At 44.7% G+C, this 16605-nt stretch overlaps 1 protein-coding gene across 1 annotated transcript; it reads right to left on the bottom strand.

The window, feature by feature from the left end:
• Positions 1–7747: 7747 nt before the first annotated feature.
• LOC127336931 (pectinesterase) lies at positions 7748–12344 on the bottom strand. The gene is made up of 2 exons (XM_051363798.2): positions 11266–12344; positions 7748–8679 (listed from the first exon to the last, which is right to left on the bottom strand). Exons 1-2 carry the CDS (start codon positions 12269–12271, stop codon positions 8015–8017), a joined length of 1671 nt encoding a protein of 556 aa, XP_051219758.1. The 5' UTR covers positions 12272–12344; the 3' UTR covers positions 7748–8014.
• Between the last annotated feature and the right edge of the window lie 4261 nt (positions 12345–16605).

The raw sequence follows: 16605 nt of genomic DNA, 5'->3' as shown, positions 1-16605 counted from the left end.
GGTAGTGTTGCAATCCGGGTTAATGATGACACCGGCCACTATTTCCAAACACGAAAAGGGTTACGCCAAGGGAATCCGTTATCACCGATGTTGTTTAACATTGTAGCGGATATGCTGGCTATACTCATAGAGCGGGCCAAGGCCGATGGCCAGATTGAAGGAGTGATTTCACATATGGTTGATGGTGGTTTATCTATACTTCAATATGCCGACGATACAATTCTGTTTATGGATCATGATCTTGAAAAAGCTCAAAATCTGAAATTAATTTTGGCGGCTTTTGAGCAGTTGTCAGGATTGAAAATCAATTTCCATAAAAGCGAATTGTTCTGTTTCGGTGATGCCCAAAACGATACGGCTCTGTATACAGAGTTGTTTGGTTGTGGGCAAGGCCAATTTCCTATTCGTTATTTGGGTATTCCGATTCATTATCGGAGACTTACAATCGCGGAATGGAAATTAGTGGAAGAAAGATTACAAAAACGCCTTAGTAGTTGGAAAGGTAAATTGTTGTCCCTGGGAGGAAGATTGGTACTCATTAATTCGGTACTCACAAATATGGTACTATATATGTTATCATTCTTCATCCTACCGAAAGGAATTCTGCATAAACTCGATTACTATCGATCCAGATTCTTTTGCAAGGGGACAGCGAGAAAAAGAAATATCGACTGGTTAAGTGGAATATAGTTTGTAGTCCCAAAGATCAAGGAGGGCTTGGAGTTCATGACCTGGAGGTCAAGAATTCAGCTCTTCTGGGTAAATGGCTGTTTAAGCTACTTACTGAGGATGGGACTTGGCAAACTATTCTTCGGAGAAAGTATATCGGTTCGAAGACATTATCCCAAGTGGTTTGGAAACCTGGGGATTCTCACTTTTGGGCTGGTCTTATGGCGAGAAAAAATGTATTCTTTCGCCATGGTACTTTCTCAATCAGGAATGGAGCACAGATACGGTTATGGGAAGATGCTTGGCTAGACAATGCACCCTTAAGTGAACAGTATCCTGCTCTGTATAGGATTGCTCGTCGCCAAGGTGATACCATTGCTACTGTAATGGCTACCTCACCTCCGAATGTGACGTTCAGACGGGTTTTACTTGGACAAAGACTTGTGGCATGGAATACCCTAATTCAACGGCTCGGAGATATTCATTTATCACCTGAACCAGACGAATTTAGATGAAACCTTCATGTAGATGGTACCTTTTCCGTAAAATCTTTCTACAATGCGATCCTTCTTTCTGACTTACCAGTTGACAACAATAAGAAGATTTGGAAGATGAAGATACCATTAAAAATTAAAATTTTTGGATGGTATCTTCGTCGTGGGGTTATTCTCACCAAAGACAATCTTGTTAAGCGGAATTGGCATGGAAGTACATGGTGTGTTTTTTGTCATCAGGACGAAACAATCAAACACTTATTCTTCCAATGCCAGTTCGCGAGATCTATATGGTCTGTCATCCAAGTAGCGTCTACCTTGTATCCTCTGACTAGTGTCGCCAATGTCTTTGGCAATTGGCTTCATGGTATAGATTCAAGGTTTAAGTTGCTTCTTAGGGTGGGGGCGCTAGCAGTTATCTGGGCGCTTTGGCTATGTAGAAATGACAAGATCTTTAATGACAAAAATTGTTCTTTGTTGCAGGTCATCTATAGATGTACAGGTATTCTCCGTTCATGGTTACCTCTACAGCGAGTGGAGAACCGACAGCTATGTACGGAGGTCTGTACACGGTTGGAGGCTACGACGAGGGATACTTTTTCCCTACATGGGTGGCAGCATAGTCTACGGATAGATGCCCCACCTACACTTTAGGCGTCATATGATTTCATCGTTCCGATATGTATCTCGCCTAGTTTTTATTATTTATCCTTTTGGACTTGAGACAATAAAACGGCTCTGTGCATCCTGGTTATGCAGAGGCTGGATGTAATTGCTTTTTAAAGTAATAAAGCATCCTTTATCGAAAAAAAAAGTTCTCCTCGCAGCTCCTTTCGTGTGGTGATGTTCCAGACTCAGTACGCTCGAATCTTACCTCCCCTAGGATCTACACGTCTGCTCGGCCTACAGGGCGCAATTCGCTGGACAATTCGTTCGACAATTTGTGAAAGCTCTGTAGTTTCTCATAGTGTACATATTTCCTGTATGAGTAATGCGGAGCTCGTAATGGAGTTGCCTCTATCGAATTCTCTATTCTTGTCAGCTTAGCAGTTGATTTTTTTTAGATGCAGTAGTTGCTGTTTAGTGTAGCATGCCCGGTGTGTTTTCTTCGACATTGCACTTTTGTAGTCTCTCGTAGTCCTGTATCTCGATTTGTTCTGCCACATGTTTGATGTAGCACGTCTGAATATTTCAGTAGCTTTGACCATGACTGGATCTCCATTTCTCCATGAGAAAATTTTCACCTGAAAAGGACTTTCTAGTGGGACTATTTATCTAGAATCTGAGATTGTTTGATGCTCGTGTTTTTTTTCGATAAAGGGAATATATTAATATCGAGAGATACCAATTACACCCAGCCTCTGCAACAACGCACCACCCTAATGGCACTACGGATGCACACAGCCAAAAAAGGAAAAGAAAACTAAGAAACAAAAGTCCCGCTACAGTATCACGGACCTAACTACTATGTGGCCATGATGGTACTACCATGGAGAATTGGGGAGAAGAGGGTAATTGAAGACCCCCAAGTGCAGGGGATCACCGTAGTACAATTCGATAAGTATTTGAGTGTCGAATTTACGAGGAGCCGAAGGTAAACTATCTATTCTCTAAAGCCCTATAACCCACATATATGGCCTTCTATGTAAAGCTAGGAGCTATGGTGTGTCTGTGAAATGGTTCTTGTCATATAACTATGAGTGCTGAAAATAAAATGCACCGAGTAAAACTAATGCTCTAAAAGTAAAGTGCAGTAAAGTAAAGTGAGATGAAGTGAAGTGAAGTGGAGTAACTCAAGAAAGCAAATGTTCTGGTAAATTTCTATTTTATTTGGTTGGTTGTCACAATTAGTGAAGCACAAAGATAAACTTTTTATGTTTCTTCTAAGGAGGAGCTATGAACAGGTGCATCAATATACATGAGCAAATACACCCCTAGTGATTGGTCCCAATGCCAATTAAGAGCAAATAATAAAATTATGAAGACATAAAGTCCAACACCCACATTTAGATCTAAGGTCCCCATGATAATACCCCCGTTGATTAATCTTGAATTAATACAACATGTATATCTAAGATTTGGGATTCAGTTTCTGTCAAACTCTGGCTATCCCTCATCCTATCAACATGCACAGTGACAACATTGTGCATCCCCAACATATGTGTGCACCCATACGTTAGTACAACAAGATCATTATAGAAGATAACATATACTTGTATGCAACCAACAACAAATTATATCACAATTACCAAGAACAAGTCACTACTCAAACATCAACATAGAGATACAATAGATCATGAGAAAATAATATATTGCATCATACATCATGTTTGCCAAGATATTACAAAGGGTAGATGAAGATGGTGCAGATGGTGTTGATGAAGATGATGATGATGAACACACTAGAGGGGCGGTGGGGCGGGGGGTGGGGAGGCGATTCCGGCGGTGTTCCCCCCTCCAATCGCCACTGGCGGCAGCCTACTGACTCTCTGTTTATGTGTTTTTGATCTACACTGTCGTAGCCTTGAAGAAACCCTGGGAGGCGTATATATAGGGTTTGTTTTGGTCAAACGAAGTCCATGAGCAAAGGATTGAAGCGAATCAAACAGTCGAGATGGAAAAGAGCACAGGTGGCACACCCACCTTGCCTGGGCGCGCAACCAGGACTCTTTACCAACCCGTTGACCTCCCGGGTGTCCCATTTTAACTCATTTTGTTCGTCTCGAAATTTCCGAAGCGTGGCCCCTGACCTTGCCCTTTTTCGAGTCCCGTAGCTCCTGGAAAGTCAAAAAAAAAAACTAAAAAGACACGTTTTTTGTGCCAGACGGAGTTAGAACCAGAGGAGATGGGATTGATTTGAAAATCCTCAAAAAAATATAAAATATGCAAATAACATTATACAAGGTGCAAATATGTGGTAATATGTGACAATAAAGTGCAAAGTTCATGTATGCATTTTACATTTATCAGAGATCTATTATGTGATCTTACTGGTATAAAATAATATTGGTTGGGTTTTATTTATGTTGTTCAGGTCAAATGTTTGAGTGGTTGTTCCCAATATTAAAAAAACATTCTCCTATATTATATGCTTTAAAAAACATCTCGATGGAGTTGGAGACATAAAACTAGGTTATTTGCATTTCACGTTGCTTGCAGATGATAGAAACATAGAATCCTCCCCCTCGAGATTTTTTTGGGTGGCCCCTCGAGATTTTGTTTGGTGGCCCCCTTGAGAGTTTGATATAAACACCCTGAACTACATGCCATCTTATAATTGGAAGAAATTTAGACTTATAATGAATTAAAATCAGTCAATTGTTAAATAAAACTCCCTAAATTAGTAAATTACAATACAAAATGCAAATAAAATCCTAGTTTGTTGCCTTTGAGTAGTTGTTCCCCATAAATTTTGGATTTTTGCAAGGGTGAGATGAATTCCGACAAAATTTTCACCTGGGCAGGAAATTCTTTGTCCACCCTGTATATCTTTCTCTAGTACACAATGGCAACGCCTCTATTGAGAATTAGTTTTTCTGAAATTCAAATATTTCCTCATGGTAGTTCAGCAAAAGGGTGATCTTAAACGAGAGACAATCAGTGATACTTCCAACTTTATGATTCGACAATTCCAGACAGGACACTACCGAAAAATCTTCCATTCCCGTTTGGCCGAACCTTTGCCGTGCGCCAAGAAGAGCGGAACATGCACATGGCAAACAAATTCTTTGCCATGCTCCGAACAGTTAAGCTCATGAAAAAGATTTCATACACAACAAAATACAAGGAAACACACATCACATAATTCAGACACGGAAAATACTAGGAAAACACATAACAAAGAAGCAGACGTGGCAAAATCCTAGAAAAACGCAAGGAAAAGAATAAACGCACGGCAAAGAGCCACACCACGTGCCGTTTTGAACCACAGTTGACGGAGCTGTTACGGAGGCATGCCTTTGCCATCATTTTTCTGCTGGCGCCATTTATTCCCGCCTAAAGTTCCGCGGATGGGAGCCATTTCTTCACCGTTCTGGCCAATATGTGGAGCTTGCGTTGATGGTCTCTATGTTTTTGTGGCCTTGTATTATGCTGCTTCCGGACTTGTATTATGTTTGGACTCTATGTTGCTTCGATGGAATTGTATTATGAACTATACAAGAAAACCGCCGCTACTTATCCTGGAGAGTGGGGCGGGGAGAATGCGATTGGGCAGAGCAGAGGCGGAGTGGGGGGCAGCGAATGCGATGAGGAGGAGGGAGGAGAGATTTTGGTGGGATCGGAAGCTTGGGACGGATTAAGAATGGTGGGATGGATTAGCTGGAGGGGGAAGGAAGGAATTAGTTAAAGCCGTTATTGGAAGGGCGAACGGCTTAACGTGCGTGCCAGGAAGGGCACGCAGGATCAGAGTTGTCCATTTAATTTTCTGGATTACTTGTGAGGTTTCTTCCTTATCTAGTCTCCCTCTGCAAAAAAATTCTTAGAAATGCAGATGGGTGTAGCTGGTTTAGAAGAAGAAATCAGTCAGCTGTTGTAATACATGTTGCGAAGGATTTGTTTTATGTACTATGGAATATATATGTATGTTATGGAGCTTGCGTATCGGGTTACCACTATGGTTATTGTTGATTTGGTCATATATCTATTCATATGGAACTATACTATTGATATTTGTATTTGAAATGCATGGATAAAAGAAGATACAAAGAAAACATGGCAAACTTTTGACCTTTGCCTTGTGTTGCAAAATGGTCTTTGTCGTGCCCTTTTTAAAAGCCACACGGAAAAGGGCACGCATGGTGGCTAACCTGGGAGTGTCCTTTGCCGTGCCCTTTTTAAAAGCCACACGACAAACCTTGGACCTTTGCCATGCTCTTTTTTAAAAAATGCACGACAAACATTGGACCTTTGCCGTGTTCCATTTTACAGAACACACGTAAAACAATGAAAATTTGCCGTGCTCCAACCATAGAAACACACGGCAAAGTTGAGACGTACTCAGACTCCCGCGTACCGTCAAGTCACTTTTCCTTACTGTGCGTTGCGAAAAAACACACAATAAAGACCTTTGCCCTCCATATTTATGAAAGCACATGACAAAGAATTCTTTGCCGTTGAAGAATTTGTCAGTGTATCGGCACACATCAAAGCCTTTGCCGTGTTCATTTGGTACACGGCAAATGACAAATCTCCCGCAGCAAGAGAACATGTACTTCTGGTTTGCATCACCGGTAGAAAACGGCTCTTTGCTACCGGTTTGGAAGGGTCTCTAGTCCCGATTGGCTATCCTAGAATGCTAAAACGGGACTAAAGCCCCAACCTTTAGTCCCGGTTGGCTTATAAACCGGGACTAAAGGCCATCCACACGAGCAGCGCGCATCGAGGCGGAGAACCTTTAGTCCTAGTTTGTAACACCTATCGGGACTAAAGGCTATTTCGTCTATTTTTTCATTTTTTCCGAATTCTTTACCACTCCCTTTTTTTTCTATATAGTATTTAACTGTCAAATTACTTACACGTGATCAAACTTCCCTTCTGAGTTCCTTTCTGTACCGCTTCCAAGTGCTTCGCGCGCATGTTATTGACACTAATATCATATCAATCATATTAACCTGGTGGTCATGATATCACACTTCTATATTGGTTGAATTCCAATTAATTTTTTAACCTTTGATACTAAAGTAATGATGTAATAATAATCTTGAATAAATAAATAACAATATTATTATTATTATTATTATTTAACTTTTAAATCTTTTTTTTGCAAAACCTAAAAACTTTTTACACTTCTCAGTAGTAATGATGTAATAATAATATTTGCAATTATCAATTTTTAATTTTTTTAAAATTGAAAAAATATAAAATCCTGAATTTCTCGCAAAAACTAAAATATTCCTGCTTTCATACTTCCCTTTGGAATTTTGAGGATCTAAAAATTGGCTAACTGGATAAATCCAGGTGAAATCGGATGTAACTTTTTCCCACGATCATTTTGATATATTATACGTTTTCTTCCGACATTGTATGCAACCAGAAAAGCCGTTTTACCATCTTTCAAACTTTTTTTTGCAAAAAAGTCAAAATTCAAATTTGTTAAATTCCTCTAATAGTAGGTTGTATAACATACATAAATCTCAAAAGACTTTATTTTTTGAATTTTTTATCATTTGTTTTGTATTTTACAAAGCAAAAAATGCGATCCACAGGAGGTGGGGTGGGTGGAGGGTGCGTGGGAAGCAAAAAAAAAAAAAAAAAACAGAAAGCGTTTAGTTGTTATCTCCAACTGGGACTAACCTTTAGTCCTGGTTGGTACTAAATGGTTTCGCACATGAGGCAATCCTTTAATCCCGGTTGATGATACCAATCGGGGCTAAAGGTCCCTATCGAAACAGGACTAGATGTGGACGTGCGTTCTAGTCGTTGGAACCGGGATTATTGCTAGAAATAGGACAGCTCCGAACGAAAAAACCCATTTTCTACTAGTGCATTATGGAGTACGAACAATGATTAGTGATCTTTTTTGTAGAAAAACACCAACTTTATAGCAGGATTTGAAGGAAATATCACCAGACAAGCTACCCAAAGAATTGAAGTACCCTGAGAAACCAATTGGAAATTCGAAACTGTAGCCGCATCCATGTCCATAAGAATTACATAGTGCACAGGTACTAATCATCATGCTATGCGGTGCACGTATCAATGAACCAATCACGTTTGGATGGTGGCATGGTGCACAAAAACAAAAGAAAGAAATTCGAATTGGCTCTTTTCGCATATAGGCGTCGTTCCTTTATTGCCATCACGCGCGCCCAGAACTCGCCGGTGGAGAAGCGGATGGACGTGCATGCCGTCTATATCTGTAGCCAGATGTCACCGTCGATGAAAGACCCCGCCGTGAAGGTGTTGGCCTCCGACGCGCCGTTGATCACGCGGTAACCCTTCCAATTCACCCGCTTGGACGTGTCCGCTCCGGGGCCCGTGTTCTTGTACTCGCCGTAGTAGAGAGTGTCGAGCGCGAAAGTGCCGTCCCACTCGAGCCACCCCTTGGGGTCGACGACGCTGTCCAGCTCCGACTCCATGAACACCGTGCGCGAGTGGTGCTGCCACGGCCTGCCCAGGTAGGTCCGGAAGCTCGACTGCACGGCGGCGAGGTCCGACGCGGCGGCGACCTTGCACTTGTGGATGGAGATGCCCGTGTTCTGGTTCGGGTCCGTCCTGCCCTGCGCCGTGTAGATGTTGCTCTGGTTCGGCAGTGGGCGCCGCGCGTAGAGGTTGCAGCTCTCGAGCACCACGGCGGCGTTGCCGAACACGAAGTCGATGGTGCCGTAGATGTCGCACTCGCGGTAGAACTGCCGGAGAGAGTGCACGTACAGCGTGTCCTGGTAACCCACGAAGCTGCAACGGTAGAAAGCCGATAGGTCGGCTCCGACGCGGAGCGCCACCGCCTGGTGCTTCGATGGGCCAGCCGCGTTCTCGATAGTCAGATCGCGGGCCATGAAGTTGTTGCCCACCACCGCTGCAGCATTACCAAGAATTCATAAGACAGGCAGAAATGTCTTTCTACAGTCGATTTACTAAGTTTTGTGCTGTATTTTGGAATGAAACATGATGACATAGAGCATGGAAGACTCGAATTCGTTCTTTGTGTGTGTGGGTGGGTGGGGTTGTCGTAGAAGCAGTTGTTGGTCTACCGAGAACGTCTGAATCCTATCGGAGTTGGGCCGTAGAAGCAGGACAACTCGAATTGTCGGTTGCTCACCACCTAGTTCGTGTCCGCCCGCTGCTCCTCTTCCAGCTTTGAGAGGTGGTGCTCAATGTACACACAAAGCTTGCCCCCTTTGGTATTGGGGGAACATCGTAGCAGTTGTTGGAGATGTTTTAGCCATCCGATAGGCGGAAGTACATGTCATAAGCATGTTGTTCTTGGCCAGCACCGCCGCCACCTCCAGGTTGAGGTTGCATGTCCGAGGCTCGAGCTCGTCCTGCCCGGCACATGATCCGTTACCACCGACCTCATAGTTGTGAGACATCGTGGTGCCTAGGATTGCAGAGGCGGCAAGAAGGAGAAGAGCCGAGGCGGGCGATGGTGATTGAAATGGCAAGATGATGTCCTCGCCGCACTCAAATCCCCGTCGGCACATTTACGAACCTATGCCGTGGCCGCCTGACCAATGTCCTGCCGCTATGCGTCCGCCTAGGGAACCGACACCTCCACTAGAACACGGTGACCAACCTCCATGGTCATAAAAACATTTGAACGACGTCTATGTCGCTGCTAGGCTACCCCTCCCCCCCCCTAGCAAAATCCTACGTGGAGTGGAGTGTTGGAGTGTGGGCGCCCCTGCTCGGCCCTGATACGGGCCGTCATGGGGTTGCTGGCTATTTTATTCAGCTCCAAATTATGCCCGCTAATTTGGGGGCATCGTTGGGAGCCCAAAAAATATCTAGGACTCCAATATGCCACTAGGGGCGCTATTGGGGCGGCCGATGGACATGCCCTAATAGGGCATTTTTTAGAGCAACCACGAGTTACGTCTTTTCAGTAAGATGAAAGAGAGATTGCTAGTTGATAAGAACAACTTAAAGTAGATATACTTACAAAGGATGCAAACGGTTAATAGGCCATACGCTGGCAAGCAGGCTACACCGCCCAATTTGGGAGAAGTCATCATTAAAGGATGACGAGCCCTAGAGCCACCACCTTTGTATCAAATCTATAAAGTGGTTTTATAGGAGCTTCCTCTACCGTGTTCGTTTCACAGAAAAAGCCATCATCATTAGAGCAGATCTTATAATTCTGGATGGATCGATCACACTAAAAAAATGTGGGATGGGGCGTAGACACTAGATATTTTAAAAGAAACTTTTTACCAGTTTTAAGTTAATCGAGAATTAAGTTATTTTTAGGTTAACTCTAGCATCTTTAGATTTGCACTGTGATTCACATACAAGGATTGCATATGTGTGCAACTTCTTATTCTTTTCACAGTTATAGATTGCATATAAAATTAGGTGACTGAAAGTTTTGGTTCTCGATAAGCAGCCATATTTTTCTTTAAAAAAAGTAAGCAGATCGTGAATAGCACACAAATCTAAATCGTCGCCTGACACGCTCGTGACGACAAAAACACCGTGAGCGTGGTGACAAATTGACACCAGCTCACCCCCTGCAAGCCCGTATCTTGTTTATTACTGTACACTACTTGCTTGGCTCCAGTGTTGGCTTTCGTACTGCGCGCACGTGCTGCATCGTGGGCTTATCAGAGTGTGCATCCGCCATTTCAACACGTTGGAGCAAAATGACATTGAACGGCGCCACCGGCGTGGGTGGTAACTGACTAGAGGGCCTAAACGAACCGGATCAGATTTTGGTTGTATTATATTTTTCTCGGAATCAATCCAAGCGGATATTACCTGGCTTTGCAGTTGAATCTGGATATATTGGACTATGGATTTCAATCAGAAACGAGGTGTGTTTGTCTAAAAATGAAATAGTCGAATACATGCTCTCATCGGTAGAAAATAAAATAGTAAATATATGCAGTTCTTATAAATCTTAAGAGAGATTTAAATTTAATATTATAGAGTTAACAATAAAGAGACACAATTTACGCTAAAAATGAAGCGGTCATAGAATTTAGAGCTAAACGTGCTCGAAAAATGAATTCGGTAACTCAATAATAATATTATTCTTAGCTTTTAACTCAAAATCGGATTATCCAATTGAAATCTTGGAATTATCTTAACTAAACTTTGGGTATTCTATACCCGCATGTTATTTGCTATACAATATCTTATACCGTATCTGAAATACCAATTCAAAATCGGACATCCTTATCCATGGAATTTTTTAAACTCAGATATAAACACCTTAAAATGGATCCGGTGTCGGATAGGATGGGGAAATTATTCTATCCATTATTCCACTTACACCCCTAACTGACATTGTTCGGAGGATTGGAGCTACCTAGCTGGATTAGATAATGGCAAACACCCGGCAATTGTATACGATGGATTTGACGGGATGTAGCAAGCAATATCATATATTGAAAGATTAAAACAAGTGGAGCGCACTAGGGGTACGATGTAAATCGAAGCTTACCGACTGTGGCGGAGCGGAAGGTGGTGGAGCCGTCGACGACGTTGAGGCTGGCTTTGATGACCGTCTTGCCGATGCCGTCGCCGATGAACATGAGATTCTTGTGCTTCTTCCCGACCTCCACGTTCTCCATGTACGTGCCAGCCTTGATGTATATCACGTACCTGGTCTTCGAGTTGGTCGGCGCCGCCGCGACCGCCGCCGACACCGTTGTGTAGGCGCCGCTCCCGTCCTTGGCCACCACCGCATCTGCTTTTATGCCCGACGCTGGCGCCTGCAGCAGCCGCCGGTTCCCAGGCCTCACCCACCGCGGGAACCCCTTCACCATCTGCCCGTACCCCATGAATGGCTGCCGCTGCATGCTCTCCATAGACGACGTTGACGTGGACGACGCATTGGCACCGGGCAGCTTCCTGGCCAGGGCAAGCGAGTTGCTGACCAGTCGGGAGATGTGGTTGATGCGGGGCTCTATCAAGCGCCGAAGATGGCCGCCCTTCTGGTACGCGAAGCCCTCGAGGCAGGTCTGCTGGTTGGTGATGGCGGCGGAGAGGACCGTCATGACTTCGTGCATCATTGGCCGGCTCGAGGTAGAGAGCCGCTGCTCCAGGTCGGAAGTGGTGGCCCGGAGGTCGTCCATGGTGTCGTCGAGAAGCTCAATGCAGTCCGACACGGCAAGCCGGTCGCGCGCGGTGAGGGAGCTCTCCTGGAGGTAGGAGGAGCAATTGGCAGACATGTCAGTGACTTCCGTCTCCGTGCGGTTGCAGGTAGCGCCGATGACGACCCGGAGGGGCTTCTTGTGGAGGTTTGGAATGGTGGCGAGCGTGGATAGGCAGAGGTCTGGGTACAACGTGCCGTCGCAGTGCGCGGACGCGGCGGCCTCCGGAGAGGGATAGAAGGAGACTGTGGCGGCGGCGGCATCGGCTGTTGAGAGACCGGCGGTGAGTGTGAGGGTGAGGAGACTGAGGAGGACGACGAGATGCCTCCGTTTGTCGTATAGGCTGGGTGACATTGTTGCGTGCTAACCCGAGCACGAGCTGCACGACTACCAACTACAGAGCTAGAATGTGAGAGTGAGTGGTGCGTAGGTTTCGATCGTATTAGTAGCCCAAATGACTAAAAGCGCAGCTGCGCCGAACTGACTAACCGAGCCCACGAGTTACGCGACGACAAAATGCGGAACCACCAGCTCTATTACAGCTAATGCAACAAAGAAGCTTACAACCAGAGGAAATTTGTTGTTGCTGGTGTGAAGTTCTTTACGGCTAGCGCTATAGAGAAGTTGCTTACAACCGAACAAAAGTTATTGTTGTTGACATGAAGAAGTTGCCTACGGCTAGCGCTACCGAGAAGGTTCTTAGCCTGGTGCCAATGCATAGGCTCATTCTCACCTGCCACGTTAGTTTTTATCCTCACTCTCACCCCACTCTCATCGCACGGTGCCAATGCACAGGCTATAGTGCCAGCTTTACTTCTCTTTTCTCCACATCAGCTTTTCTCTCTCCTCGACATCAGCTTTTCATTTTCAGATTACAACAATATAAATAATGCAAGGAATTTATTTTATTGAACTAAAATAGTTGCAGTCGTCGGCGAAGTAGTCCTCGAAGAGCCGATCGTGGGCACCCAGACGATCACGCCTGATGAACTCTCAGCGGCGTCGACGTCTTGGCACCACCTCCTCGTTGAGCATCTCCTCCTCGTACTCCGCCTGGAATGCAGCGATCATATCACCCTCCATTCCGTCGCTCGAACTGCTGCTGGACGAAGACATGGCGTTAAGTGGAGTGGAAATGGAGAGTGGAGGAGATGAAGTGAGGTGTGGAATGACTGAAACCATATGGGGGTATTTATAGGGGGTGGGGATGAATTTTTGGGGTTTTGTTCGGATTTTTTGAACCAGCAACGGCTACCCCAACGGCTACCCCAACGACCAATCACAACGCGCCACCTCAGCCCTTCCCTCTCGCCCCGCCTCTCGCCCCCCTCTGCCAGCGCGCCGCCCCGCCTCTCGCCCCGCTCTCGCCCCCTATCGCCCCCAGCGCGGGCGGTAGCCGGGCGGTAGCGGGCGATAGCGCCCGGCGCCAGCGCCACCGCCCCGCGCTGCCCTCCCGCCCCTCTCCCGCCCGCCTACAGCCCCAAGCCGGGCGATACCGCCTCCACTCCCGCCCCCATTGGCACCAGCCTTACAACCGGACAGAAGTTGTTATTGCCGGTGTGAAGTTGCTTACGGCTAGCGCAATAGAGAAGTTGCTTACAATTAGACATAAGTTGTTGTTACTGGTGTGAAGTTCCCTACTGCTAGCGCTATAGAGAAGTTGCTTACAACTAGACAGAAGTTGTTGTTGCTGTGTGAAGTTGCCTACGGCTAGCGCTATAGCAGTAGGCTATGATGGAGGGGAGTTGTCTATCCATATAGCGAAGTTGCCTGCCGCTGCACTAAAATTGTTCACCGATGTGGAAAACTTGCCTACCGATGTACTAAATTTGCCCAGCGATGCGAGGAAGTTGCCTACCACGGCAACGAAGTTGCTTATTGTTACACCGAAGTTATCTACCGATGCATCGTTAGTTGAGTCTAGTATATTTAGATTTTATGCTTGTAAAATAAATATTAGTTTAATTCCGCATTCATAAAGCCAAATCCGTAATAGTTTTTAAAACGTCTATTCATCCCACTCTAGGCGACATCTCGTCCTTTCAGGTTTCATATGACTTGCTGGCAACATTTTCTCATGCAGACTTGGATGGGTGTGTCAGGGGTCGATGATTCGAGATCAACCGGAGGATATTCTATCTTTTTTGGAGAAAATTTTAGCACATGCCTAGTAAAAATGCCGTAATCTTCCAATTGAGCACAAAGTTAAAGTTTATGGCACTTGCGACCACGACTGAACTTAAATGGGTTCGGCGGTCTGAGGATCTAGTTTTGCGGTGCGATAATCTTGGTTCCACTTATCTCACCGAATCTTGTATTCCATACTCGTACTAACCATATAAAGGTGGGATTTTCATTTTGTACGAGAATTTCGCAAGAGCAACTAAACACCAGGTTTATCTCTTCACACGATCAAGTCGCAAACATCTTCACCAATTGACGAGGGGTAACATTGGAAATGTCCATAGATATGAACTTAGTGTTTCCGGAATGAAGTGCTGATGCATGCATGCATGTACTTTGTAGTTTGCTGCCACATAATCCTTCATATTTTGCATCCCATTAAAGGTTATATCAATGTTTAATATTATTTTTTGGGGATTTTCCAATGAACCCTTTATTTTAGTTATAACTCTTTAGAAAAGGAATCTCCTATTTTGTGTATTTTTTTTTACTTTGAGGGATATATACAGAGTCAAATGGACTGGAATATTTTGAGGATCAATATTTTCCGAAGATTGATGATACAAAGCTTTGAAATCACGCAAACGGAGTCAGGAAGAAGGAAAGAGCAGGGGTGGCGTGAGCCCTAGCCTAGGCCGCATCACCACTACTCTTTTGCCCATTGAGCGTCTGCAACCGTCCATCCAAAGCCACATATGAAAGGTATTGATCTAAAAATGCATATATAAAGGTCCCCTGGCGCATCTCGGAGAAGGGACGACACATATCATAGAAACACTGAAATAAAGTTAGCACTATCGAACATTGGAGGGGAACCTCTATCGGATCTGCCAATGGAGAGATATCCTACCCTTCCAAGATCTACATCACACCACCATGATGAGAGAGGAGTAGTCCACCTCTGGACTATGGGTTTCTGGAAGTAGCTTGATCTATCTCTCTCTTGTTCTATCATTGTATTATCACCATATGAGCTATCCAACATGATTATGGTCATCTTTGTAACCCCTTTGTGGTGGATCTTTTCTATTAGTTGATATTTGAGAATGGAATCCTCTTTTGTGTGAGATGTATAAGTAGATGTATACTAAGTACCCCTTCTCGAGTACTTGTTTTGATCCAACTTGTATGAGAAAAGATGTGTGGGCCAAGTGTGCATTAGATGGAGTAACATGGTGGTAGTGATTTAATAATAACACAAAAATTGAGATCTATTTCGGTTTTTAACTTTGTTTTGTTTGCCTTAATAGGCATTAAGTGGATACATGTGCTATAGTTTCATCTAGTGACAATCTAGGCGGTCTTATTAAATCAAGGTAGTGAAAGAGCATGGAGCCCCCATGTGTGGTTTTGGTAATTAATGATAATCTTTATGGACTAATGTTTGCATTGAGTTATATTTGTAGGAGTTGTCCATAGGCAATTCTTGAACCATAAGTTGGCTTCAAGGTTGCAATAAGAAGAAATGAAGTGCAAGTTCAAGATAAACCAACTCGAAGAGATCATATGCTTGAAGCTTGTCATTCATATTGTGTTCATGGAGATGTGAAGATGCACCAAAGAAGAAGCTCTCCCATAGTGGATTATGGGGGAGCAATCTGCAAGACTTCGCCAAGCAAACACAATCAAGAAAGGCGTTCCATCTTGTTGCGGTCAAGATCGCCATCATCGAGCTCAAGTTGAATGCGCAAGGTTAAGGTTTGCTCTTGATAGGGTTTCCTTCTTACCAGTCTCATGGTTTAGATGGGAGACCGGTTTACACGCTAGATGTCGTACTATCAAGAGGCTCTCGAGTAAGTAACTCGATCATATCATTCAGAGTGCGGTCAAATCTTTGCATCCTTGCATCATCTTTATTGGTTGGTATTTGGATCTTATCCATGTAGTGTTTTAGAGATTGTGGTTATTTCCATGAAAAACTCTAGTTCATTGAAAACGTATTTCGCATAGATCACTTGTTGCTTTTTCAAGTTTGGTGATTTTCTCGGTTTCTCGTATTGAGGTGTTGCACCTATAAAATGAATAGAAAATCATCCCCCACTTTTTGTGGGGGTAACTCTAGTCGTCCTATTTACAACAAAATTGGTTTCGTTGTATTTGGATTTTCCTATCTCTAGATTTTGCATTTCTAGTTTTGCCTTTTAGTTTAAAAGAAATGAAAAAGAAAAAAGAAGGGAAGGGGCGCCGCGGCCAGTACCGCCAGCGGAGCTACCAACTCAGGTGCCGGAAAAGGGATGATGCTCCCAGTAACCTTCCAGGAGGCAGCGCCCCGTGGCTGGTACCAGCGGCGGTACCGTGGTCGGAGGTACCGCCTGACGGCGGCCGGTAGTACCGGTCTCGTGCCTCCCCGCGCAACCTCGCCTCCTGCATCCACCCTCGCGCGCCTCTCCTGGCCAGTACTATCGGCCCCCTCTCCACTCCCGCGCGCAGCACCCCACGCCCGCTCCCCGCTCGCTCTGTGATGCATGCCTCGTGCCCGGGCGGTAGTTCCGCCGGGGCTGGCC

This window comes from Lolium perenne, chromosome 2, assembly GCF_019359855.2.
Source record: "Lolium perenne isolate Kyuss_39 chromosome 2, Kyuss_2.0, whole genome shotgun sequence".
Lineage (NCBI taxonomy): Eukaryota > Viridiplantae > Streptophyta > Magnoliopsida > Poales > Poaceae > Lolium > Lolium perenne.
Note: the sequence above shows the minus strand (reverse complement) of the source record. Positions and strands in the feature narration are given on the sequence as shown.

Excerpts from the sequence above, each read along its gene's own strand:
- LOC127336931 (XM_051363798.2), bottom strand. The coding sequence starts at position 12,271 with ATGTCACCCAGCCTATACGACAAACGGAGGCATCTCGTCGTCCTCCTC. Across the intron at positions 8,680-11,265 it reads CTTCCGCTCCGCCACAGTCG|CGGTGGTGGGCAACAACTTC; the intron begins GTAAGCTTCGAT and ends GTAATGCTGCAG.